This window comes from Phycodurus eques, chromosome 20 (genome assembly GCF_024500275.1).
Source record: "Phycodurus eques isolate BA_2022a chromosome 20, UOR_Pequ_1.1, whole genome shotgun sequence".
Taxonomy (NCBI): Eukaryota; Metazoa; Chordata; class Actinopteri; order Syngnathiformes; family Syngnathidae; genus Phycodurus; species Phycodurus eques.
This window is the reverse complement of record NC_084544.1, coordinates 7,374,480-7,400,761: the sequence shown is the minus strand read 5'-3', so window position 1 is coordinate 7,400,761 and position 26,282 is coordinate 7,374,480. Positions and strand designations below refer to the sequence as shown.

General features: G+C 40.2%; 1 protein-coding gene and 1 long non-coding RNA gene across 2 annotated transcripts in view; both read left to right on the top strand.

Moving 5' to 3' along the window:
- Window positions 1–5,024: 5,024 nt before the first annotated feature.
- On the top strand, window positions 5,025–8,870 carry LOC133395992 (uncharacterized). The gene is made up of 2 exons (XR_009767308.1): window positions 5,025–5,086; window positions 8,479–8,870. It is a non-coding gene; the product is annotated as an uncharacterized LOC133395992 (long non-coding RNA).
- A 5,360-nt stretch (window positions 8,871–14,230) lies between these two features.
- Window positions 14,231–26,282, top strand: part of col22a1 (collagen, type XXII, alpha 1) — a 35,043-nt gene continuing 22,991 nt past the window's right edge. Inside the window, exons 1-7 of the mRNA XM_061665360.1 lie at window positions 14,231–14,336; window positions 14,414–14,980; window positions 18,762–18,842; window positions 22,203–22,314; window positions 23,483–23,606; window positions 24,613–24,888; window positions 24,961–25,041. Coding sequence (XP_061521344.1) covers window positions 14,246–14,336; window positions 14,414–14,980; window positions 18,762–18,842; window positions 22,203–22,314; window positions 23,483–23,606; window positions 24,613–24,888; window positions 24,961–25,041 — 1,332 coding nt within the window. The 5' untranslated portion in view covers window positions 14,231–14,245. The remainder of the gene's footprint in view (window positions 14,337–14,413; window positions 14,981–18,761; window positions 18,843–22,202; window positions 22,315–23,482; window positions 23,607–24,612; window positions 24,889–24,960; window positions 25,042–26,282) is intronic.

The following is a 26,282-nucleotide window of genomic DNA, read 5'->3' as shown; positions in this document are numbered from 1 at the left end:
TTTGGAATAAATACAACAACACATAAAGAGGCATGTGTATTTTTTACACATTTGTGGATGTACGTGCCTTGAAGAAACTGCTTTCTGCACAAGTGGGCATATTTACATAGAACTGATTGCAGCAACATTTTACATCAACCAAGACAGATTTGTAATAATGATTTCCTAAAGAAAATAGACAAGTTAACATTCAAGCGGACCTTCTGTAGACTCACCACAAAGCTCAAAAGTTACTGTGCATATGCTTATTTCACATGCTATCATCATACAATGTTTTAATTTTACAATAGAAATTAAAATGCAACTTTATTCGATGAAAGTTTTGACATTTTCTCTCAGTTACTTCAATTTTGTATCATTTCTACTTTTCTCGTGGAATTACAACTTTATTCTTGTAAAACCTTAAGACTTTATCCTAATAACATTTTGTTATTATTTTCATAACAGTTTATTCTCATTAACAATGCGACTTTATTGCCATTCTGTAAGTTCAAAATTCCATCTTTATTCTATGAAAGGCCATTTTCTCCTAAAGTTGCAAATTCATCTTTGTAGCGTTATGACTTGTCTCTCCTACCAATACAACTTTGCGAAGGTTACCGGTATGACTTCTTTAGCTAAAGTTAAAACTTCCTCTTTGTAACATTCCGACTTCATTCTCATAACATTGCGATGGAATTTAATGTCTTTGTCATGAAAATATGCCATTTTCTGAATATTTTAAAAGATTTTGGATGGTGATTTTATCTTTTTTATTTTATTTTGTTTTTATTTTCAATTTGACACGAATACTCATTTGTGATTTATATCCAAACGTCACTGGATCCAAAAAAAAGAACAGCCAAATTGGATTGAACAACTAATTCGTTGATCGTGACCTGAATGTCAGATGATTTTTCCAAACTCTCCCTGGCCGACTCCCCATCTACCACATGCGCACAGATGACTCTGATTCTTCTGCTGCCGTGCCACATGTTACACTTGTGCCCCTCGACAGACGCGTACACGCACCACCACTGGCATAAAGCGTGTTGTGTTTCCACCCCAAACATCGCAAAACTGAGATAAACTGCGTTGGTTGGCACGTGGCGGCGTTGTCCATTCCGCTGTGAGCAACGCCACATCTCTACTCCGATGTCTCCCGTTACTGCTGTTTGTGTTACATCCTCTCTGTGATTGAACAAATCATGTATGCCGTATTCCTATAACAGGAGTCTTGTATGCGGTTACACGCTCATGCGTCAAGTCAACAGCGGCGGAAGAGAAGGCCGAGGGTAAACGAACCTTCTATGTAGTTTATTTGAATGTTTACTTTTCCCTTAGCACTTTTTTTTTTTTTGTTCTTTTCAGGGGTGTGTGCATGATTTGGTGCGTGTGACTCACTGGGTGGCGTGGCTCAGCAGCCATAGCACACTTTAATAATAAAACAAACAAATGCTGAGCTTCTGAAAGCCTTCTGTCTTCTTCTGTCTTCGGATGCTACACTGGAGACTTGTGTGGCTTTCATTTTAATAATTGACTTTTCACTAAGCAGCACAGTGGATGCGTTGTTCGCACATCTACCTCACAGTCTCGAGGTTCTCGGTTCAAATCTCATCTCTGGCCATCTTGTGGAATTTGCATGTTTCCAGGGTGTACGCAGCTTCTCGCCCACAGTCTGCTGGGAAATACTCCAGCTGACTCCTGATCCTTATGAAGACAAGCGCGATACAAAGTGAATGGAAATCAGATGGAAGTCAGAAATCAACTGGCACACTTGCAATGTAAGGTAGTGCCTTGACTTATGAGTGTCACAATTTACAAGCTGTCACTTGGTCTTTTTTTTTTTTTTTTTTTTTAAGTTGTAAACAAGTTTCAGAACTGCCGCCGGTCGAGTGAAGTGAAAACAGATAGATGCATTTTCAGCCATTTTCTTGAACGGGACAGTCAAACATATTTCTGTTTTACGTGTTTAAAAAAACTAACTATTGCCAACTAACTAACGAACCAAACACAAATGCAAAATGAGAAAACTCGCAAGGAGCTGCAGGAGGCCACAACTCACGCTCAGACACTCACACGCGGACTAACAGGCCAAGGCGGACTAACCTCGACTCCTGATGTCACTCAATAGGCCACACCCCTTAAAGGCACACTTCTAACAACAGCGCTACAGCGCGTTGTTGTGACTTCCGGCTTCTCCTAATGTACAGTACAGTGTTCCGTCACTATATCACAGTTCATCTATTGCAGATTCAGTGCATTGTGGATTTTTTTTTTACATTCATTTCATGCCTAATTCACCAAATTGCGGGATTTTGAGTATTAAAAAAAAATGCTTCCTAGCCTAAAACAAACATAAAAAATAAATAAATTCATTAAAACACTACACAGGTTAAAATGTAGGTAGCGTACAGTGCTACTTTGTATTACCTTATGTTTTAGAGTTAAAAAGGTGTTTAAGAGTTTAGAAAGTGTTTATAAGAGCATGCTAGAGTTTACTAGGAGTGTGGGTGGGATTAATAAGAGTCTGGCGAGGTTCATACAGTTTTAAAATATGCACAGTAAAAATAATCCCCAAAAATATGTGCCCGGTGCTTTGCAGATTTCATCTATTGTGGGGGTGGTCCGGAACCTTATACCCGTGATAAATGAGGGATTACTGTAATCAACCATTAACCACCATTTATGTATACCCTCCTTTAATGTTTTAATATGATATAGTGCTATTTTTGTTTAAATGCATACATTTTATTTTCACCCTGAAAATAACCTACTGTATGTTGTTGTTAGCTGGTTATCCAAAATGCAAATTCCACGCTACCAACTAGCCGGCTAAGCTAACAAGGCTAGCTACCTGTTCCCAGGTTGCAACATTTGTCGGCCGTTTTCTCAAATTGTTCGAGCGCCGTGATAAAGATAAACAGTTTCTCCTGCTTTTCTTGACTGAACTACGCAACTGCAGCTGCTTCTTTATTTTGCCGGTGGCCCAGTAGGCCCCAGTGCAGCTGCGTGTTGGGTGGGAAAATAAGTAGCCGCCCACACTACTGTCGTAATCACAACAAGCGCCGCACAAACGTCAGGCCGCCCAAGGGGCGACGCAGTAAGAGCACAGGTGGAGGGGCGTTCGGGGCCCTCTCGTGCCGTCCACAGCTGTAATTTGGCTTGGAAAACGATCCCGTAAGCGGAGCCAGGTTGCGCTGGAACCGTGATGGAGCTCTGCAATAAGCAGGTGCACATGGTTTTCTTCCGCCATTTTTTTGGGGGGGGGGAAACCCAAGACCACACGTCAATAGTTCATGAAATATATTGAAAAATGAAATGAAAAATTACATGAAAAATATTGACGTGTTGTCGGAAAGTCACGATGGCATCCATTGTGGAAACTCAGCGACTGTTGGCCTCCCAAATTCAATAAATGAGGCTGATGTGGGAGTAATGGAGCTAAAATTAAAACCAGGCGCTGAGCTTGTCGAGGTTGTGTGCCCCAACACTGTTCCTCCCCGCAGGCAGCGCTCGGTCCACTCAACGACGTGTGTAAATTTCTCTCATATTGAGTTGCGCAATGCTTCCAGCCTGGTGAATCTTGTTCATTATCACACTTTGATGAGAGAGAGATCCCAGGAGCAAAGGAACAGGAGAGAGACTAATCAATGCATTTCATCACATGTAATATTGCCTGTAATACTAAGAGTCACTTTAACCCTTTAAGTACTTCAGAAAAAAGGCAACATTCTAAATTACAGCTGCTGAATTCTTTTTAATTTATGAACTATTTTATATTTACAAAAATTATATACTGTCGGTACCACTATAATGTACTTTGCTTTTTTTTTTTTTTACATTATGGATTATTATTTATAATAATACTAAACTACAGAACTTGCACTTTCATATTTCATATTTTTAGAAACACCACAGTAATATACTTTTTTTTTTTTGTTTTTTGTTTTTTTAGATTTTCTTAATAAAATAATGTACCCCTATAATATTATTTGTACTCTTATTTTTGTCATACTTTTTGAATAATCATACACCAAATTAAGGTATGCTTTAATTACATTGTTTTATGACTTGTGACTTCATGTTTCCTTACAATAATAAGAACACACCCTTATATGTATTTTGTTTTTATTTCATTTTTTGAGTCTATTTCTTTCTTTATTTATTAATGACCATTGTATATATGATTTAAATATTGTATTTTTATCACAATCTTTTTAATAATAATATACCAGTCATGCAGGCTTTGTTTAATCTTAAGGTTTTCCCCATTTTCCATATAATATTAATATACACTCAATATAATTGTCTATAATTAGTTTACTTTTTTTACATATTAATTTTTTTCGATTTTTAATTTCAGAAAATGGATGGATGGATGGATATTGTCCCCCACATGATAACTCCTGTATATGTTGTCTTTCTCCATTGTTTGTTATAGTTGTTAATTTTTATTTATACCAATAACAACCCAAGGTAGTGCTTTTTCTTCACAACGTTTTAATTGAAACTTCCTATGTTAAAATTCCTTCCCCTGCACTATTAATTATTATAAACTTTCCATTTCGGTGTTAATTGACATGGGGTGTCAATTTTTGTCTTATCCTGTAAAGCTATTACTGATATTATTTTTGCATTATTTGTAAGGCCTCAGAGAATTTTAGTATATATATATATATATATATATATATATATATATATATATAAAACAACTAAACTACATTTAAGAAATGTTTTCTAATTTTGCAGTAACTTCTCAGACTGTTCACTCACAATGGAGGTCTTTGGTACCCTCTAGTGGCAAGATGAAAAAAAAAAAAACCACTTGTAACCCTCCAGGTGAGTATGAATCTTCCATCAGTTGAAAATGAATGCACTGAAAATAATGACTATAAAAAGATAGCGAAGATATTTGTACGATATTTCGTTGCTTGGCTTTGGTTCTTTGTTTAGAAGCCACGTTTACTTCTTAGCGGGTATAATCTCTGTAATCCCATTAAGGCTGCTTAAACCTGTCCGAGCTGCAGCATCCAAATGGGTTTGATCATTCTTCTTTTTCCGCACACAGGACATGACTCAGGAAAAGATGAAGGAAGATACACTGGTGAGTTTGTTTGGTATCTTCAAGAGCAATGAAAGAACTTTATCGCTTGAAAGTGTTTATTACTGTTTTAAACTCTCGTTATATCCAGTCCATATACAGTAAGTTATCATGTTTACATTAACATGACCTTCTTATTTATTCATAGAACTAGTCAATTTAGAATTAACTTTTAAGTTATCACACTCAGAAATATAACTACCCTCCATTAGCTACAATTTTTTAAATTAGTATTTTGCTTCAGTATTGATTTCTCAAATCAATTTTTATGGGATTTATTTTTATCTTAGTGACTATGTATGTATTTTAAATTGATTACTAATACTTACAGATGTACTAAATCATATAATTTAGTTTATTTATATTTTATAGTGTCTTTAAAACTATTGAATATAATTTAAAATTAAATATTTCATAAAAAAATAATACCATATTATATCGTGTATTGTTTTGAAATATTTACTATGCACTTGTGTATTTACTTTTAAATGGACTCTTTCATTAGTAAATATTATTTCCAGTGTTTAATGTATGTCTTAATATATTTAGGTGATTATTATATTTTACAGTATTTCAAACGATCAGTTTATGTTTTTATTTTTAAATGTATTATTTTATTCCTTATCACAACTTCTTGTATTCGGGTGTTATTTCATTATACAATATATTGAATTTATTCGTGATGTTCAGTTTATAATATGGTCCTTCAGATGATCGAGGCAAAACTACTTATTGTCATAGAATTAAACCCTAAACTTGTTCGGCTGTTACTGCAGTCCGTTGAAAGGCCGCTCCTAAAGAAAAATTAGTCGGATTTTGTATAAAACGTGATACTTTGTGATTAGTAGGAAAATTACACGTTGTTTGGGTGACTTCATGATTGAGTTTTTTTTAATTCATGACTGTTATAGAAATAATGTTCCCCACCCATCAATAAATGCTAAAAATATATCTATGTATGCCTAAATTAAAATGCATCCACTTACATTTCCTGTAAAATTCTTCAGCACTGATATTCAGTGTCTTTTGTTCAGGAAGTTCCTCGACGGGAAGAAATGTCGACTGTCCAAGTTAAAAATATCGCGTTGCTTCTGAACGGTCAAAACCTTTGCCTGACTGCTAAAAATGGCCGCCATTCAAAAATTCCTGGCCGCCATTTGTCCGCGACACATGGGTAGGAGACCGCGAGTCAGCTTACGCCGCCCTCGCCGCAGTTGGACTCGCCGCTTCTGAAGCCGCCCAGACTCGAGTCACCCGGCCAGGCCGGGAAAGGACCGATGAGACGACCCCTGAAGTTGGCGCCTCTGTCTGACCACGTGGTGAAGATCCAGAGGAAAAAACTGCAGTCTCTCCAGCGAGAAACTCTGGTGTCCTCCCCCACGACGAAGACGCTAAAGGGAGATGCCATCAAAATCTCGGCGTGCTGTGCTAATCCCCCGCAAACGACATATGAAAGTGTCAGGAAGTCCCACCATGATGCTTTCATTCAGGGACATTCGAGTTTTGGGATTGTTCCAGGAGGGAAAACTCCCCGTTAGTTGCCATCAAAGCAATGCCACCAGCTGGACGTAAAAACAAACAAGAAATAGCAAGCAAGCCTAAAGAAAATCCCTAGTGGACAATAAACTCTTGCAAATTACGCAAGATCGGGTCTGAGGCCTGTAATTGTCCATAGAAGCCGCAAGATGGGAGCAAAGCACTGTTTTCTATTAGACAAGGCTATGGCCTGTCAAATGAAGCTCCTCACCTCACTTCACCATAGTGCATTGGCACCAAGATGCCATAAGATGGCACAGAAGCAATATTTTTATATTAGATATGGCTTTGGCCTGAGCACAGAAGCATAAAATAACAGAGGATATGTTCCCCCTCCTTTTTTCTGTTGTCCTGTTCGGCTGTTAGGTCAAGCAGAATGGAAAATCTGGATCCCTTTTATGCTGGAACCGTTTTACTGTCACAGCGGAGATTTGAAGCTTCCGCTGTGGTATTATAATTGCGTTTTTTTGAGAATCAGACTTGATCAGTCGAACAGAACAAAGTTTCTAGAAGGGAGAGAGAAACACAGACAAAAGACAAAGCACTAATTGTAAACAGAATGAGAGAAGTAAATCATTACATTACCTACAACAATGAAACATTAGATATGCGTGTTGCATGGGGCTGTAGTGCCACACCCTGTGAGGGAAGGACAGAACAAGATAGAACAGGACAAGGACAGGAGAAGAAGCATGCAGGACAAGGGTCGTGAACCCGGCTGTACAAATGAAGTGTGGTGGGATTAATTATGTAAATTATAAAAGTCTACAGGACAGGACGAGTGTATACGTGAGGGGATACACAAGCGATTTGCATATTCGTGAGTTATTTGTCGCAGTAAGTGCGTGACCCCACACCCAGTGAAAGAGTCCAAGGGGTGTGTGCCTGCGTATACACGCAAGTGAATTGACACCGTTTTACATGCACAAAGACTGACAGAAGTGTCCTGTAATTGCTGTGGCCGCACCACGGAGACTGAGGAGGACCCCACCCAATCAATCGAGGCGCGGGATCAGGCCCAGGGGTCCACACGAGAGCAGCCTGGCGGACGGGACACGTCCCACATCGAGGGACCCAAGGCGGTCCTGATAATCTCTCACTGCAGTGTTTGAGAACCACAGTTTTTTTCCCCCCCTTAAAAAAAACATTCTCCCGCTGCTTTATCAATTAAAAACAAAACAAAACATATTGTCGGTGGAATAAAGTATATTTACTGATGTAAAATAAAAGATACCCATAAAAGAAAAAAGAAAAATATTTTTTCAAACCAAGTAATTTTATTTCATTTAAAATAAGAGGATTAAATAGTGATAATTATCGTTATCGCCAAAATTAAAATCTATTTTGGTTTATCTCATTATCAACCAGTTCCACTCAACTTTAACAATTAAACATAACAACAGATGTTAATTTCGTTTAACATCACTGCAAAAATAATGTGTTAAAAAGGCAATTGCATGGAACCATTCAACCTGAAAATATGTATTTTGTAATAATTCTTGAGTGAATCAATCATATAATTCTTAATTCTAAGAAAATTATCTAAACAGTCTAACAATTCATGACTTTTCTTGTATAGAGTTGATATATTAGATATATTTCCTCATAGAATTGCTCTTGTTTGTAAGAATGATTGCCTGCTGGTGGTCATTAGAACGAATGCAAACTTAACACAAATAAAACTGGTCCCCATGTTTGCACCTGGAGGCTTTAGTGGAAAAAAAAAAAAAAAAAAAAGTATTTTCTGCATCAACACTTCACGTTGCACATATTCTTTGAGATATAGTCTACTTTATAGATGTAGGATGGTGAAATCTGGACTGTCCGGCGCGTGGCCGATGGCCTTCTCTCCTCCACAGGTGCATCATGGGTACCTCCTTAACCCTCTCACCGACGGCACCAGACGCTCCTCCAGACCGACACCGTCGTTCATCGTAACACGCATCTGCCCGGAATCGCCGTCATCATCATCATCATCATCATCATCATCATCACACTTGCCTCTTCCTTCACGCCGAGCCGATCTATACATAGCCTGGCTAGAGCCGCTCTCACTTTCCTTGGCTATGAAGGTGCTGGAAATAGGCCTGCATGGAACGGCTCTGTTATTTGTTGTCTGTCACATTCGAATGTTGAAATAATGTGCTGTGGAGCGTTTTAGCGCCACATCAGCTCCACAAGAGATTTATTTCCAAAGATTGTGGCGGATGTCTTTTAAAACAAAACAAAACAAATAAAAAAACAAATACCATAGAGCTGTCAGTGATGCAGAAACTTACGGGAAGTATGTGTGACAGTCTGACCACACATTGGATCAGGGTGCTTTATGTAGCTTAGATAGTTTCAAACTAGAATGGCAGTCTCTTCAGCACAGGCCTCCGCCAAGGCTAAAGAATTCTTTCTGCGGGGGACTTTTACTGTTAAGATTCATGCACGATTCCCTGAGAAATGAAATGTTAACAATCGAAATCAGAATCATCTTTATTAGTAAACTAAATAGTCAATTCGTGTGAATGGTTGTTTGTCGAAACAGTAGCTGCTCTGCGATTGGCTGGCCACCAGTCCAGGGTAGCGCACAACGCTAAAGATGACAAGCACTGTTTAAGATGGATGGATAGTTAACTGTATGTCAATTCTTATTTGGTGGACCGATAAACTAAATTATATCATATTCTGTCCAGTCACATACAACACATGAGGTCAACATTTGCCTTCGAGGGAAAACGTCACGTGGGATGTATAATTGTTTGCTTGATGTGCTCATTCACTTTGAGTACATTTTGCAAAATATAGTTAAATGAAGGCAGCATGCTGGAACATGTGCTTCGCACATCTAAGGTTCTGGGTTTAAGTCTTGAATCTGACTTTCTCGATGTTCTCTCCCTTGCTTCCTCCCACAGTCCAAAAACATGTGTTGTGTTGTGTTAAATAAGACTGAATTGTCCATGTATGAATGGTTGTTCGTCTACCAAGCCGGGCGTTACTTCTTGCCCCAAGTCAGCTGAGGTAGACTCCTGCTCACCTACGACCCTTATGAGGACAAGCACTATAGAAAATTGTCCATCCATTTTCACGTTATGGCAATTGAGTCGGTGAGAGCGAGACTTGGCTAACTCAATTTTTGTCCTTTTGAAGTTAAGTGCAAAAGTTAATCAAGAAAACTCATATCTTATTAGACAATCAAGGTTTACTTCCAATTTTGACATTTGGGCGATATTCCCATTATTGCACTCAGCTGATTGCTGATTCATCAGTGCTACTACTGGGCTAACTCCCATTTCGAAGATGGCCACACCCACAAAACCAGGGAGTCCATTCACGTATAATGTATAGTGTAAACATTTGGCTTTGAAGGAAAAAGGCATGTGGGGTTTCGGTTGTTTGTTTGGTGTACTCATTTATAAGATCTGTCAGAAATGTTCCAGTACTGGTGCCACAAAGATACAGCATATTTCAAATCCAAACAACTTTTCCAGCCTTCTCTGTCACTCCTTCATGCACTCCTGGGTCCTCTGCAATGCTGTTGTCACATCGATCTCGATGTCTTTCGCTTTTTCCACTTTCACTTTTTATTTTATTATTATTATTTTTTTGATGACCTCCTTGAGCTTTGGAAAGCAGAGGGGAATCACACAGAACCAGTTCGGCCGTGTGTGGGGATTGCTCCGGCACGGTGATGTTCTCCCAGGCAAGGAATTGTCAGGTGCTCATGGCGCTGTGAGCAGGTTCGTCGCCATGGTGAAGCAGCCACGAGTTGTTCTGGCACAACTCTGGCCTCTCGTCGTGCACTAAACGAAGCAAACACTGCAGGATCGTCTGGCCCACATTGAAGGACAAAACTCGTAGTTTGGGTTTGAGATGCATCTTATGTGGCACCAGTCTTGGAACTCTTTTAACACACCCATACTTTGAGGACATATTGGATAATGCTAACTTAAAGGCATCAACGTTTCTGGGTTAGAATCTTGGCTTATTCCTTTGTGTGACGTTTACATGTTCATGTACATGTTGTGCTCATGAAAGACTCTAGATTGTACATAGGTGTGAATGTGAGGGTCAACGGTTGTTTGTCGAAATGAACGCTGTGATTAACTAGCGCACCAGTCCAGGATGTTGTAGAAAGTGATGAATCATTCTGATGAGGTAAAGACAAACGTGTCAGAAAAATAATACCGGTACTAAAAAAAAATCGACAGATGTTGCGGTCCGATACATGTAAATCTGTCAAGAGTCATGTCGAATTTGCGTAATAGGATCACAGAACCACTAGAAGTTCTGACATCTAACAGCACGTCGCAAGTAATGCAGTTCTGTAATCATTTGGCCAACTTAAACACAGGCCTGTGCGGGCCCGGCCCAAAAAGGGCGGCTCCGCTGTGGCAATCTGGACACTTGTGGTGGCAGGATGGTAAAAAAGCAAGACAGGCTTCAGCTTGAAAGGAAGGGGGTAAAAAGTAAGAGGGGTGGGGGACCAAAAATATCCTGAAAGTTGGATCTATTATTGGCCGTGCTTTTTATGTGCGAGTGCAGCAATAGGCTACAGACGCCACCTCGTCCCCCACCACCACCACTGCCATGAAACCCAACACCCCTCCCACCACCACCACCACTGCACTGTTCCCTCCCACTCTACGCAGGCATCCACAAGGTTCTTTCAATCCATCTCACATTTTTAACAGCGCACTGGATTTTCACCCAGGAATATGTTTACACATTTTACGCCACTTTAGTGCAATTTGGATAAAGATGCTGCAGGGTTGCTGATACGGGCGGCGAGGGCCTGCAGGCAAGGGGTCGGACTCGCACCTCCAGTCAAGCTGATTGACAAGGCAGGTAAGGAAACGTCACCTCGTTAGGTTTTTCTTCAAATCAAATCATGTTGTAATTGTTTGCTCTACTTTTCCACACTACATTTTCTTGTTTATCTTTTTTTGAGTTACCAGGAGGGGAAATACAGTCTGCTTTTCATATTTAACCAATGATAAGCATGATGCATCTGCTATACGCATCTTCATTCGCATTTCCAAATCTACCATTGACACACTCACACACACACACACACACACAGAAAAAGGAAGTGGAAACATGCGCACATCCTAATAACCAGCATCGATGACTTTTTGACAGAAGCAAAAACTGCTTGGTTATCGCTTTAACATATTGCACAGCTGCCTACATAGAAGACAACTGAGACAATGTAAGACCTGTGAGGAGATTTTGGGCCGCCTTTCCCAGACAAATTGGCGGTAATTAGTACTGTAACATGCTCAATCCACTGAATAGCGCCAGTGAAACCAAGAGGCAGAAATAGCCTCATGGACCATCAGATAAGAACGTCGTTTACGGAGCGGAAATAATATTCTGCTTCACAAGCTACTTGGTTTGGTACTCCACCTCATCCACTTTGTCATGACTTCAAATACATCATACATGAAAATTATCTTCTCTAAGTCCTGTATTTTGTGTTTGACAGCTAAAGATTCATGGCAAATCAAACACATTATTGTAAGCGTCAAAAAAGGGTTTATTTCAGTATTTTATTATTTTTTTAAATTTTATTTATTCATTTTTTTTGTGTCTGTGATTTTAGCCACATTGTTAGTTTAGCAGTTGTAGATTAATTTAGCAGCTAGCAGCTAATTTGTGCTGAATCAATAGTGCACTATTTAACCCAAAACAAAATGCATACTGGAATAGTACACCTTAAATTGAACTAGATAAAGCCAATTTATGATTATTTAAAGCCTTGGGAACATTTTGTTTTGGTATATCCCCATAACAATACAACACTCCTCAATGGTTGGCTGGCATAAATCACATGGTGCTACCACCTCATTTTGAGACATATTTCAACAGCCAATTGCTGCATTCCAACATCTAGGAAATTTCCAAATGTGGCTACCAAAAAAGATTTGCTTTGTTGTTAGCATACGCACTAGCTTTTAGCATATTAACAGCACTTTTACAGGACGTCGGCCATGTTTGTCGTTTACATTGGACTTTCAGGAACGCTTAGAGGTCTCCGGGAGAGATGTGTCAGACTTTACAGTTGTCCTTAATGTAGCAAGTTACCAAATATGGTTCCTTGCTCAATAAAGCTCCACACAAGCAAAATACAGCGGAGAATAGTGAATTTATTGAAACAATACAGAGTCTTCTAAGACAACCAGAACAATCCAGTCCGATTCAACGCCCTGAGAGTAAAATGACCTGGATGAATGAGAATATTCTCAGACCGTTTTAGGGTCTTGGTCCAAGTGAACACACTTGAGACAATTCATTGGTTGGCCCAAAAATTATTTGAAATTGTTGAAAAAGTGCACAAATAATTCAGGAAGTTAATCATAATGTTGCATTTGGATGTAAAGTACCTCCCATAGCCATCAACTTGGACTCGAGGCATATTTTTCCAGGAGGGATGAGACTGTGTTATGACTATGACCAGTCACACATCCGTTGTCATGGCAGGCATCACAACCACCTGTGTACAATAAGGCCAAACAGGGTTTTGTGTTGATGCGACACATTTGTGTCATTGCCACACAGGCATAAGACACCACTACTGTATAATCTTCCTTCAAGATGCCAGAATGGTTGTCTTCCAAGAGCTGTTACTAAGCAACCCTAGAATCACCTCTGTGGATTTCTAACTTGAAAAGCATGAAGAAAGTCTAAAAACTGCATTGTCATATTTTCTTGCTCATGCCTTGCCGGGTGTTTGGACATCATAAAACGAGTTTGGCACATTTTCCCAACAATCTTTGGTGAGGCCAGTTTCCTCCGGGAGACTTGTGTATTTTGGTCATAGGTATTATTATCCTGAGAATAGAGGACATCCATTGCCAAAGTTCGTAGCAGAAACCGAGAAATTCCAACTGGACACCAGATTAGAAGACAACTTAGACTGGAAACCATCTGAATTGCATTAGATGAGGCAGTAAACATCATCAAAAGCATCGTTTTTTAAAATTTTTGTTTTACTTTTTCTTGTATGTGGGATGTTATATTGTCTCGATGGTGCCTCAGTAAATATGTGAAATATGAATTCAAATCATCCACGCATTCCCGACTTTCAGACATTTTTCTGCCGAGAGGCCTGAAATCAGGTCAATTGAGTTTCTCAAACTTATCGCCGTACGTCACTAGCGAAGATCTCGCTCTCTTTCCGCTCCCGAGCCAGCGCTGACAACATAACAAACGCGTGTGCTCTCACAAGTGGGTTTTTCTGTACGGAGGCAACCAATCAGAGGGGAGGGGGCGGTCTTAGCCAAATATGGACAAAGCGGATGCAAAACTCGGTCAAACAGAAGTAGCTGTCAGAGGGGCCTTTTCTGGACACACGCATGACAAAACCAAGGTATTTTTCAAAATAAGAAATTGACACTTTTATATTAAGTCCATGTTAGAGAGTCACTCCATGGAGATCTAAATAGCCAAAATACGGGATCTTTAATATCAGTTTCATTTTGGTTGCCTGGCTGAAATGAAAACACCCCAGCATCTGCTCTTTGAAGGTTAGGATTCCTACTCCTAATTGTCGGTTGTGACGTGGATGCTGTTGATGTTTCCACACACCAGAGACTTGGATGGTGCTAATACGCTAAAGGGGACCAACCCAAGACCAAGATGGAATTTCGATTGGGCTTTAGGATCACGCTTTTCTTGGTCATCCTGGCCGTGACGCTTTCTGGAGAGGGAGTGGAAGCCCAAAGGGCAGGTAAGAACATTTGCATAGGTTCTAATTCGTTCATTTGCATTGGACTACCCTTCATATGTATATGTTCTTGATGTCAGGGTGCAAAAATGTCCACTATGACTTGGCATTCATCCTGGATACCTCATCCAGTGTGGGCAAGGAGAACTTTGAGAAGATCAGGCAATGGGTGGCCAATCTGGTGGAGTCTTTTGACGTGGCTCCAGATAAGACCAGAGTGGCCGTGGTTCGCTTCAGTGACCGGCCCACCACCGAGTTCGACCTAGGGAGATACCGGACCTTGGAGGAGGTGAAGCAAGCCGCCAGGAACATACGCTACCTGGGGGGGAATACAATGACTGGGGATGCTATCAGTTACACCACCGACAACATCTTTTTGGAGCAAAACGGAGCGAGGCCCGTGGCTCGAGGGATCCAGAAGGTGGCCATCCTGCTCACAGACGGCCGAAGTCAGGATTACGTGCTGGAGCCGTCCAGGGCGGCCGCAAGGGCTGGCATCAGGATGTTCGCAGTGGGCATCGGCGAGGCACTAAAGGTGGAGCTGGAGGAGATTGCGGCAGAGCCAAAGAATGCCCACGTCTTCCACGTGACCGACTTCAACGCCATCGATAAGATCAGGGGCAGGCTCAGGAGGAGGCTGTGCGAAAGTAAGTCAGTCATGACTCACTTTGCATTCTCAGTTTAAAGACGGCACACCCTCAATGCTCACGTCATCACAGTAGGCCTTTATTTTAACCTTCAAAGGCCCGCACCGACCACAAAGCGCATGATCATGGCCTGCTGTTTCAGTTAGTCGAACATTTCTGTGGTGCAGCTGAATTTGCCATTGCTGCAGAGGAGGTTTTCACTGGTTAGGAAAGCGATATTACATGAGTGTACACTTTTGAATCAATAGGCAAAATGAAGTGATTTCTCGGGAATGATCAGTGAGAGAGAGAGTGACACAAAGTTCTTGTGACATAATAAGATCATAAATCATATCGTAAAGCATATAAAAATGTTTTCCACCATTAAACTGACCTACAGTATAACCTGTACAACTCAATTGAAATGTTTTATCTTTTGAGAGGAGAAGTAAAATAAACAACTGAAATAATTTGGTTGTCGTGTGCACACCCTCAAACGTCAGGAAAAGTCTACAGGAAGAGCTCAAATTTATTTGGGCTTAATCACAGGCACTTTAAATGGTGGCAGGTGTGCCTTACTCACATTTAACATGAGTTTGAATGTGATTGGTTTATTCTGAACATAGACGTATCTGAGATCTAAGAGGGTGTGCGCACTTGTGCAGACACATTAATTCAGTTATTTATTTTTACTTCCCGTCTCTAAAATATTCTTCTTTTCAATTGAGTTGTACAGTTTGTTGTTCACATTAGTGGTGGAAAACGTTTTGGAACATTTTCTCTTTGGTCTCAGTTTTCTATATCACAGAAACCTGGCATTTGAACAAGGGTGTGTTGACTTTTTACATCCATCCATCCATCCCAAGTGTTAATGTATTTCTAACTTGTCTCAAAATCCTTAGTATTCCACAATCAATTAAATTTTTATTGGCCTAATGGGGCATAAAATGAATGAGCCCTGATGAATTCTGCCAAGCAACAAGTAGTCAATTTACATTGCTGCGTCGGAAGTTAGTTTTTTTTAATTTAAGTTGTGAGTTTAAAAATAAAAAGCACATTAGCACAGAATCACATTAGAATGAGCACTGTATTCTGCAAGCTGATGTCAACTGTTTTTATTTGGGGCACAAATGATTGCGCCCCAGAAATTCTGCCTTGCAACAAGTGATCAGTCTATACTTCTGTCTGCTCCATACTTTTTAAAGATTTGTTGTTGTTGTTCAATGCATTGTTCAACATGCAAGAGAAACTGGAAGCACACCAGACAGTAAATAGCCCTACAGTCTTTCTGGTATGTAGCCTACCTAAGTGGTTGGTGCCCTACTATTTTTCTCCATATAAATACGCCACTGGGAATGATGGATGCACGACACTCCAACGCATGAAAATTCCAGCTTAAAATAAACCCTGGGAGAGAAGAAAACGAGGCCTTGTGTCTCCTGCCATGAAGAGGATATACAGTACTAATTCCATAGGATCTGATTCTGCGGTTTCACTTTAAGCTGTCATTGAATTGTGTCACTTTGTTCAGTGGCAAAAAAAGCACTCACTTCTTTGAAAGCTCGGCTACTCATTTCGATGCATCTGCCCTTTAACCTTGCATTACTGACCCCTTGGGTGGCAGCGTTTCCTTAAAGTAGACCACAGTGGGAGGCCAAATTCTCCCTAAAAGCAAATTTTTATTTCAATAATCTCTTGAAGGACCACAAGTGAGCCTATAAGTGTATCAGTGGTGGAGTCGCTGAGCAGCGCAGGCTATTTTCACTCAAGAAATTACAGCTCTTGTTGTTTTAAGTGTGTCCAGTGCAGCCGCCCTGATGTCAGCGTTCATTTACGGTGTGCAGAGTGTCATGGCAGCGCGACGGCGGCGCTCCTAAAAACGGTGACGCACAAGCGTTGCCCGCACACTTTTGCAATTTCTGCTGGGAGTTGTGGTCTTCACAGACAAGAAAGTCAAGAAGTCAAGAAAATACTTTCCTTCCTTATGCCCAAAATAGATACATGCAAGTAAAATAACCGCTGAAATGCTGAACGGTGCGTCAGATTTGATTAGAATTTACCAAAAACATGCAAATGCTGGCAGCCTAGTCATAGCTGCTTAACGCTTTTTGACACGAGGCTTGAATGGGATCAATAGAGCTGTCTGCACCTTGCAAAAAATAAAAGCATGTTTTTCATCAATTAGTCAAATTTCATTCATCATTTTATACTGCGTTTTATTGGTGACATAATGCATTTTTTTCACAATACAAAACACTTCCCAGGTGTTTTAATAAAATGTTTCGCTGACTTTCTTTGGGCAAATTACACAAAGAAGACACTTAACATCCCCTTTAAATCACTCAGTTTTTGATGGGCGGAGGGGGGAGGTCTCATGCAAAGGCCCAGTATGGCTGTTGTCACCACGACAACCAGGGGCAGTGCTAGGGCCTCGCTACCAAGCGAGGGCAATTCCCATTAGCATCTCCTTTTAAAAAAAAAACAAGTGGCTAACAAATCTAGCGACTCTGAAATTTAGAACAGCAGATTTTCCCATCTCTGGCACACTTGCTGGCTTTGCGCAAGTGTGATTCCGCTGTGTAGCGGATCCTTCCATGCAGCAAACACAAGTTCACCCCGCCACCCACTCATGTCGACAACTTGCTATTGCTAATATGTGTTAACACACATACAATAGTGCTTCCATGTCGTTGCTTGAAAATGGCGAATCCTTGCCCAGCCTAACTACCAAATCATTAGCAGAGAAAATCAGTGTGGGGACAATATTATATATATAAAATAAAAAGTGGAATTGTGACATCCCAGTGTTCGGAGATTCAGAACAGCTAGCTCACGGAAACATTTCCGAAATAGGCAACAAACAAAAGATTTATTTGGTTGTGTGATTTCACACTTGATGGGTGGGCAGGCACGAGTCTAGAGACTATTTGTATACAAGCAATTTTACAGTATAAGATACATGTATTGCTCAGTTTTCCTTCAAATATTAATTATTATTCATGCTCACTGACCTCCTGCCTTCTCTTAACACGTCCAAATTATTTTTAGTTTAACAGAATCAACAAGGATGTGTTTTTGGATTACAGAGCTGCCTTCTTTACACAAATAGCAAACCTGCCATTAAATACTGGCATCGTTATCTGTTCTTCTGTCATCACAATGTGTAAAATACGCCTGTGTGGAAATTTAAGACTGACTTGCGAGTGGGCCCCCTTGCTGTAGACCAAAACACCCCCTGGGCTCCCACACATGAACACCTTTTCCCCACACAGTGGGAGGGCATTTGTCTGCGCTCCTCGCTTCACGTGTCAGACCACCGGATGCATATCTCAAAACATTACAGTGACCCCCTCCCTGCCAGCCTCATATTTGCAGTCTTGGCATTCAAATTTTCTAATTAGCAAATTTGTGGGGAACCTATCTGGGTTATTCGCTGAAAAACTCACCTTTTTGCTATTTTGTGCCCAGGCCAAAGCCATTTTTAATTTCAAAATATTGCTTTGACACAATATTGGGGCATCTTGGTGCCAAACAACTATGTTGAAATGAAGGTAGAAGATTCATTCCATAATGCTGGTTTAATAGAAAAACAGGGTTTTGCCACCATCTTGTGGCACATATAGGCAATTAAGTGGTAGATTTTCACGAGCCAGGCCAGAGTTTGGTCCCGAGCCCTCGCGAATGGGGTGGCAACACTGTATTACTTCCCCCCCCCCCCCCCCCCCCCCCGAACATCTGCTCCTGTATATATTTTTTTATAATAATTGCCTGACGTGCATACTAACATGTCCTTTTTCCTCAGATGTTCTATGTCCAAACATGAAGGTGCAGCCTGATCGCTTTAAACACAGCAGCACCAGTTATGGCCTTCAACAGGTTTCAGGTATGCGCAAAAAATGCTAATGCAATGCTAAGACTACAGTCAATATTGATTACTTTTATTTCAATGTACAGTAAGCAATGGGGTCAGTCGCTGTCACTTACAACCTGCAAGTGTGTATGTATTCATTTATTGGATATTAAGTAGGCCGGGTGATAAACATCCACATTTACTTTCATACAAAAAACGTCATCTTCAAATTTACATTGGAATTTCAGGTGGAGAATATGAAATTCTTGACATTACCCATTAGAATGAAGTGATTTTTAAAGACATTTATGAATATTACAAGTAATAGTCTTGCAAGCAAGGGGTGTGGCCTCAACTAGCAACTAATAGTTGGCTTGCAGGGTGCAACTTCATTTGCATACATTGAGGTTGTTTTATGACAGAATAAGCTCAAAGGTTAGTTCAGATCTTAATGGGATTTTAACCTCATGACAGTGAATTCCCACATATTGCAGTTTTGCATATTTATTCTCTTGGAAAGTTTTGGATTTCCTACTCTTCTAGAATCCATCCTTTAAAACCCGAGTTTTAGTTAACATATTTAATAAGCTTGTTTATTATTGTGAATGCATTTTGCAGTGGTGTGGAACTGCAGTACATAATGCTGAGGGCTGTTACTAATATTTTGGCTTTTTAGCTAGTTAAAAAAGGAGAGAGAAATAGTACAAACAGTTCTCAGTATGTTGCAAAGTAATTCAACACCACTGTAAACTACAAACATGATAACACATAAGTGACCCATGACTGTACATACCGTATGTAACATGTTCAACCTGACATGGATTGAAAGTGATCTTCTCTTGTAACCAACATGTCAGTGATAAGTGCACTTTCTCAATGAAATGACTTGATATTGGCCGTTGGAATACCTGCAGGACTTCTGCAGTGGTCCTCACCAGTCCTGTACTGAGAAAATGTTTGGACTCTCCTGTGAGATTTCCCCCCTTTCTTCCCATTCAACATTTCTCAGAACACTTGGACAGCATTTCTCCAGAAAGTTGGGATGTTCTTACAAGAGAGTCTTTCGGGGGGATTGCGAGTTCCTGTCTAGATCTCCCACCCACGTGTATCGTGCAGAGAGAAAAAACAGATGGACGGACTGCTTGTTCTCCTGCAACGTTTGTGGAATGAGAGGTGCTGAAGTTGGATTTTGAAGGGGAAATCATGTCAATTCGTTTTCATCCACTAATAGTGGTCTGCTGCCCCTTGAGGCGTGTTATTGATCATCCTTATTCCCTAGCTGAGGGTCATTTCCTGCTGAGAGATACCCATTCAACAAATACTATACAAATTCAAATTTGCCAGGTTACGGATCATTTTGGCTGAGTCCGCTGATAGTGTAGCAGTTCACTTGCCAGTCGCACTCAGCGATGGTGTGGCTGTGAGTGTGATTGGGTTTCTGTCTCTGTGTTTCTATCTCTGTGGTTGACCGGCGAGCAGTCCAGAGTGCAGTCTTGCATTTCGTCCATAGTCAGCCGGGATAGGCTCCAGCTCACCCGCTACCCTGAATAGGACAAGCGCTACACAAAATGGACGGATGGATGTTTACTGCTCATACCAACATTCCAATCAATCCTCCTTTCAGCAAATATGCTCAGAACCTCAAATCTGAATGACTTGGTTCTGCTTTTCTAGTGCCAACTTTAGATTAGTTCCTAGAGAAGCAGGAGAAAGAAGTAGTAAGGTGATAATAGTGAGTTATCGGGTCGTTACCACCAAGACAACGGTGGGTTTGCTCCAGATTTGTATTCACCGCGGGCCGTCTGGTAGGACCGTTGCGTCTGAACGTGCTTGGGCCGTGCGTCTGTGCGGCGCAAATATTCACGACCGAACCTCGCCGTGTCCGCCGGTCCGTGAACTCATCTGGCGTTTGCCGCAGATTCTCCCCCCACCCTCACCCCACCCACAAAACGGTCGTTTTCGTAGCCGTCCAAAATAACTATCTGACTTGATTATACAGCACGCATCGCCAGTCTAAATTACAAGTGTGTGCAACGATGGCCTCCGAACAACCACACAGAGGCGGCGTGCTGTGCGAGTGTGCACAATGCAAGCTGGTGACCGGGGAGAGCGAAGACGACGCCAGCAGTGCAGGAAAGCCTGTGCCTGAAACAATAGGGTCACATCAGACACATGGAAACATTGATCATGTGTGTCTTTGTCAAACAAAGGGCAACGTGCTCTCAAGCCAAATTCGTAGGAAAATGGACATCAACAACAACAATGTAAAATACATTCATAACATTAAATAACATTGCTGTTCCAGTGAAGGTTAACACTGTCATTTGCTTTGACCCTATTATTAGCGTTCGATTGTTTGGTTGAAGCAACTTTTTGGTTCAAAAACATACACAGTATAAGAACTAATTGGAGGATACCTCATGCTATACATTGTGGTCATCTAGGTCCATGCATTTCTAGTTATTAGGATTCGATATTAAGGTCATAGTGTTTTCATTCATGATGCTGTCTGGTTCAATCAACACCAAAATGTTTTTTTTTTTTTTTTTTAGGTATTTGCTATTTACTTTTTATGTTTTAATTATTTACTATTTTTACTATTTTTTTTATTTCTACTACTTAGTTACTAGTTATCCTTAACTACAATTTTTTTGTTTTCAAACTACTATTTTCTTTTTCATTTTTACAGTTTACTATTTATTTATTCATTATTAGTTCTATCTTGCAATTATTTCTTTTTCTTTTTTCTAGTTTGTCATTTTTTTCCTACATTTTTTTATTATTTATTTTTGTTTTTATTTATACAACATCATAATAAAACTTACTCCACAAGCACACAAATGTATCTGCCTTCATGGATGAGTTCCCCCCTATTTTTTTAAAATTTGAATTGATTTTATTATCATTTGTTTTGACTTTAATAGCCAAAAGTAACTTCTGATATTGCAAATCATGTCATTGCTGTTATGTAGAGTCTTGCTCGGGTCCTCTTACAAAAATTGCTTGTTAAAATGTAAGCTTTTGCAGCCCTGCCATATGTAATGGTCCACTTTAGGAAGAGTTCGCGGAATGACCGTCAGGTCATCTGGACAAACTGGAAGGAGCCGTCGTGCAGGCGTCGCCATAGCTATGGGTTTGTTTATTGTATAAGGGAGTGTCCCCTTTACGGCCGCAGGGATATAGGGTTTGTGGTCGCGCCACTTCAAACGAAAAACATGCGCACATGTGCACTTAAACACTCAACATTTGGGGAGTGTACCAGTGTTTTTTCCTCTCGCTCTAACACATAAGCCAAAATTTGACACTGTGTCGCTGATGTTCATTTAAGTCCTTACTTGACCTCAATGCTAGAGTGACGTAATTGTGCTTCTTTGTTGCTGTGGTCTCATGCAGGGTTTGACCTGATGGAGTACTTCAGTGTCAGAGATATTCTGGGCACCAAACTCGACGAGGGTCAGAGTGCGTACGTCCGTCTCGGCACCATGCCCATTGTACAGCAGGCGGAGTAAGTAGCCAACCAGCGCGTTAAGCTCCGCAATAACTGCGCATATCAGGAGTCCATATCGTATTCAGTACGGTGCAGTTGATGGCCCTCGAGGAATCGCCATTTGTTATTATTTTCTAATGAATGGGGGACATCAATATGCTGTAAAATTTTAGTAAGTAAGTATTTTAAGGGTCTGGAACACGACCCCCCCAGAATTCACTCAGTAGCGTCCCCTGAAAAGTTCAGAAAAAAAAAAAAAAGAGCCCCAATCGGAAGCAGATATTCACGCTGAATTGCCAATGTTATTTTCCGTGCGCCATTTAACGTGGGCGAAGCCTGGCATCTAAGTTTGATGATCATTTGGAGAATTCTCAATTAAAAAGCGACAAACTAAGGAATCGTCTTTTTGGGGTCTCCACATTCCCGAAAACAATTTTGCGCATGCCTGTCTGCTGATGAAAATGTATGTATCTTAGATTCGATTTTTAAACAATGATATAATAGTTTTGCAGTCTCTTTAATTGAATACAAAGGGAGAAAAACACATCTTCACTTTATTTGTCGCATACGGTAAATAGATATTTGTATTTGTGTGGTGAAATGGACCTCGGAACTGTTCCTAATTCCAAATATGTAAAAATTCTAATGACCGAACGATGTAAACCAACCTCTCCGAAAGCTAAATATAATCGAGCCCTAACCTTTGTCGGCTATAAAAAAAAATGTTGAAATAGGAAAAGCTGGTGTTGCCCGAGGCTTTTGCTCTGTAATTCATACCATTAATTTTTAAAGAAGCTACTTTTGATGTTAGGTAATTAAACATGCAAACTATTTACTCCTGCTTAGCTTTGGTTCAAACAAATTGGTCTTTTTCATCCAAAAAATTTTATCCGGCGAATGTGAAGTGATACACTAAACAGAAATTGTGTCGCTTTGTCTTGCACTTGAACATATATTGCAGACCCCTTTGGCTTCATCTGTTTTATTCGTCCCTCAGGGACTTATACACATAAGTCAGAAACAGACACTTGCGCAAACAGGTTTCAATGGACAAGGTCTAAGGACCACCCTCTGACTGCAAAATACAGACAGAAAATGCAATTAATACATGGTCAGGAGTGAAGCTAATACTAAGCTTCAATCAGCTATTATTTGTTATAATACAAAGTGTGCCTTCTTTCCATAGCGATGTTTTCCCACAGGGGCTGCCAGATGAATACGCCTTTGTGACGACATTTAAATTCAGGAAAACCTCAAGGCGAGAGGATTGGTACCTCTGGCAGGTCTTTGACAAATATGGAATCCCGCAGGTAGGTCAGCAAACCCCAAATGCCGTAAATGGGTCTATTTTTAGGTCTTTGCCAAATGACTCGGGTGAGGACACCCTCACTCGAAAAATTGGTATTATTATGAAAATATTATCATTAACAAGCAAATGTGACACGGATTTTACACGTCAAATAAATTTGTCATTTTTAAAGGTTTCTATTTTACATTCACGCTAATTGTCTAACAAATTATAGGTTTTACTATATTATAAAATGTGACTACTTTAAAATGCATCAAAGCAAATTTAGCGTACTTCATTGAATTGAATTCACTGTATTGGGTTTTTAAGAGTTAATCTTTTATATTAGCTTATTGTATTTATTTTTGCCAAAGCGTAATAATTTTATAATGTAATTTAGATTGAGTTCAATCAAATTCAATTGAGTTGTATTAATTTGTATGGTTAACTATTCTAAAATTAACTAATTAGTCACAGCTATTTCATTATATTATGCAAATAATAAATAATACTTACATATTAATACATAGAAGAATGCACTAAACCAATTTCGTTCAAATTGAAAACATTTTGAAGCGTTTGAGGTTTTCAAAATCCAGTTTCATATTTTCAAGGTTAATTAATATATTTTATTTACTATGTGTTTACCATTCTATAATGTAATTTAGAATGTTACAATTTCTTTTGACATTAAATTAAATAAGATTGTTTGTTATTTCAACTCATAAAATAAAATGAAATTTAAACTAAATAAATCAAATAAAAACAAAAATCCAAATAAAATGCCCTGCTATTGGCTGATGACCTGTGCAGGGTGTGTGCTGCCTCTCAGCTAAAGTCAGCAAGGATCGGCTCTAGCTCACCCGCAACTATGAGTGTAAGTATAGAAAATGGGTGATAAAAGAAAATACAATCATGTAAAATTGCTTACTATATAGATTCTCTGTCCGTTATATCCTACATAAATGACAGGCAGCTTCAATAGCATAAGATTTTGTCTCAACACAGTCCTGCATCTGTCTTTTCAGGTGTCTATCAGGCTGGACGGCGAGAACAAGGCAGTGGAGTACAACGCCGTCGGGCTGACCAAGGACGCCGTCCGAGCCGTGTTCAAAAACTCCGAAGTGGACAAGCTGTTCGACCGCAACTGGCACAAGATAGCGCTGAGCGTGGAGGCCAAGACTGTGTCTCTCTACCTGGACTGTAAACACATCCAGACGCTGCCCATTGGCGACAGGGAGGACATCGACATCCAAGGGAAGACGGTCATCGGGAAGAGATTGTATGACAGCGTGCCCGTTGATGTGAGCGTCTTTGCAAAGTGTCATCAATCTTTACAGTCCACGGCGTCGCTCATATGCCTGTTTACCGCACAGTTTGACCTCCAGAGGATGGTTATTTACTGCGACTCCAAACACACCGAGCTGGAAACCTGCTGCGATTTACCCAATGGGCCTGTGAGTACACATCAATGGAATTTCATGTGGATTGCAAGTTATTTTTGGCTTTTTCTTTTTTTTTTTGACACATTGGTTAGTGTGGGTTCTGGTGAAATACTGCAATATCTAATAATATCATGACACGCAATTCCCCCATACAACCACAACTCATATTTTCTAACCAAGGTTGTTGAGCTGAAATGCTGATCTCTGGATGACCTTTTTGCACGCCCCCACAGAATCTTTGCAAGCTGGAGCTTAGACTGGCTGGCAGCCAATCGCAGTGCACATATGGACAAGCGACCATTCGCATTCATATACTCACTTATGGGCAATTTGGAGTTTGGAGATGTTTTTATCATATTAAATAATATACAAGCTATCCCAAAAGTCACTATACACATCTGTATTTCCTTATTAATTCGCACAGATGTGAGGCCATTAGCATTTGACTGCTTAATCTTTTGCAGATTTTGTGAACATACTGTATGCAGTAATTCCCTTGCCCATGTTCTCGCCAACTGACATTTCAAAGTTTTTCTGTCACCGACCGTCGTTCGGCACCAGTTTGACAAGCTTTACGGATGTCACAGTGCTTCAACGCATAGAACAATTTACGCTTTTCATGGCAAGTTTCCCGAAACAGAATCTTTTCTTGACTTCAGTTTGATGAGTATCATAATCTTCACCTTGAAGCCTTGGAAGTCGCGGTACGGGTAATGTAATCATTCTCCGAGGTGTCCGCTGAATCGAGCTTTTGTTGGTGCTGAGTTTCAGTTCAGACCTCTGGATAGGTTTTCCCTGGTTTTGCACGGACGCCTTCTCTAGGAGTTCAGTGTTTTCATCAGTGGTGGTAGTAGGAGGCGTTATGCTGCGTTATTTGTCAAAGACAGATTGATTGAGGATCCATCAGCATGGGAATGATATGCTTACAAAAACTGCAAAGATGAAGCTGGCAAGTGCTGATGTCTTATGTCTGTTCAAAGGAAATGAAATTTGAAAAAAAAGGTGTATAATGCCTTTTGTCAAACTTTATACTGTATATTCTTTCAACATTTTTGGGTGGTCAGCACGTCTGCCTTTCAGTTGAGAGGTTTTTGGTCTGAATCACTTGGAGTTTGCAAGTTCTTCACGTGCTTGCGTGGGGTTTCTCTGGGTATGCCGGCTTCCTCCCTCATTCTCACTCACTCAGTCAGCTGGGATAGACTTCAACTCACCCCGCAACCCTAATGAGCACAAATGGTATCGAAGACGGATGG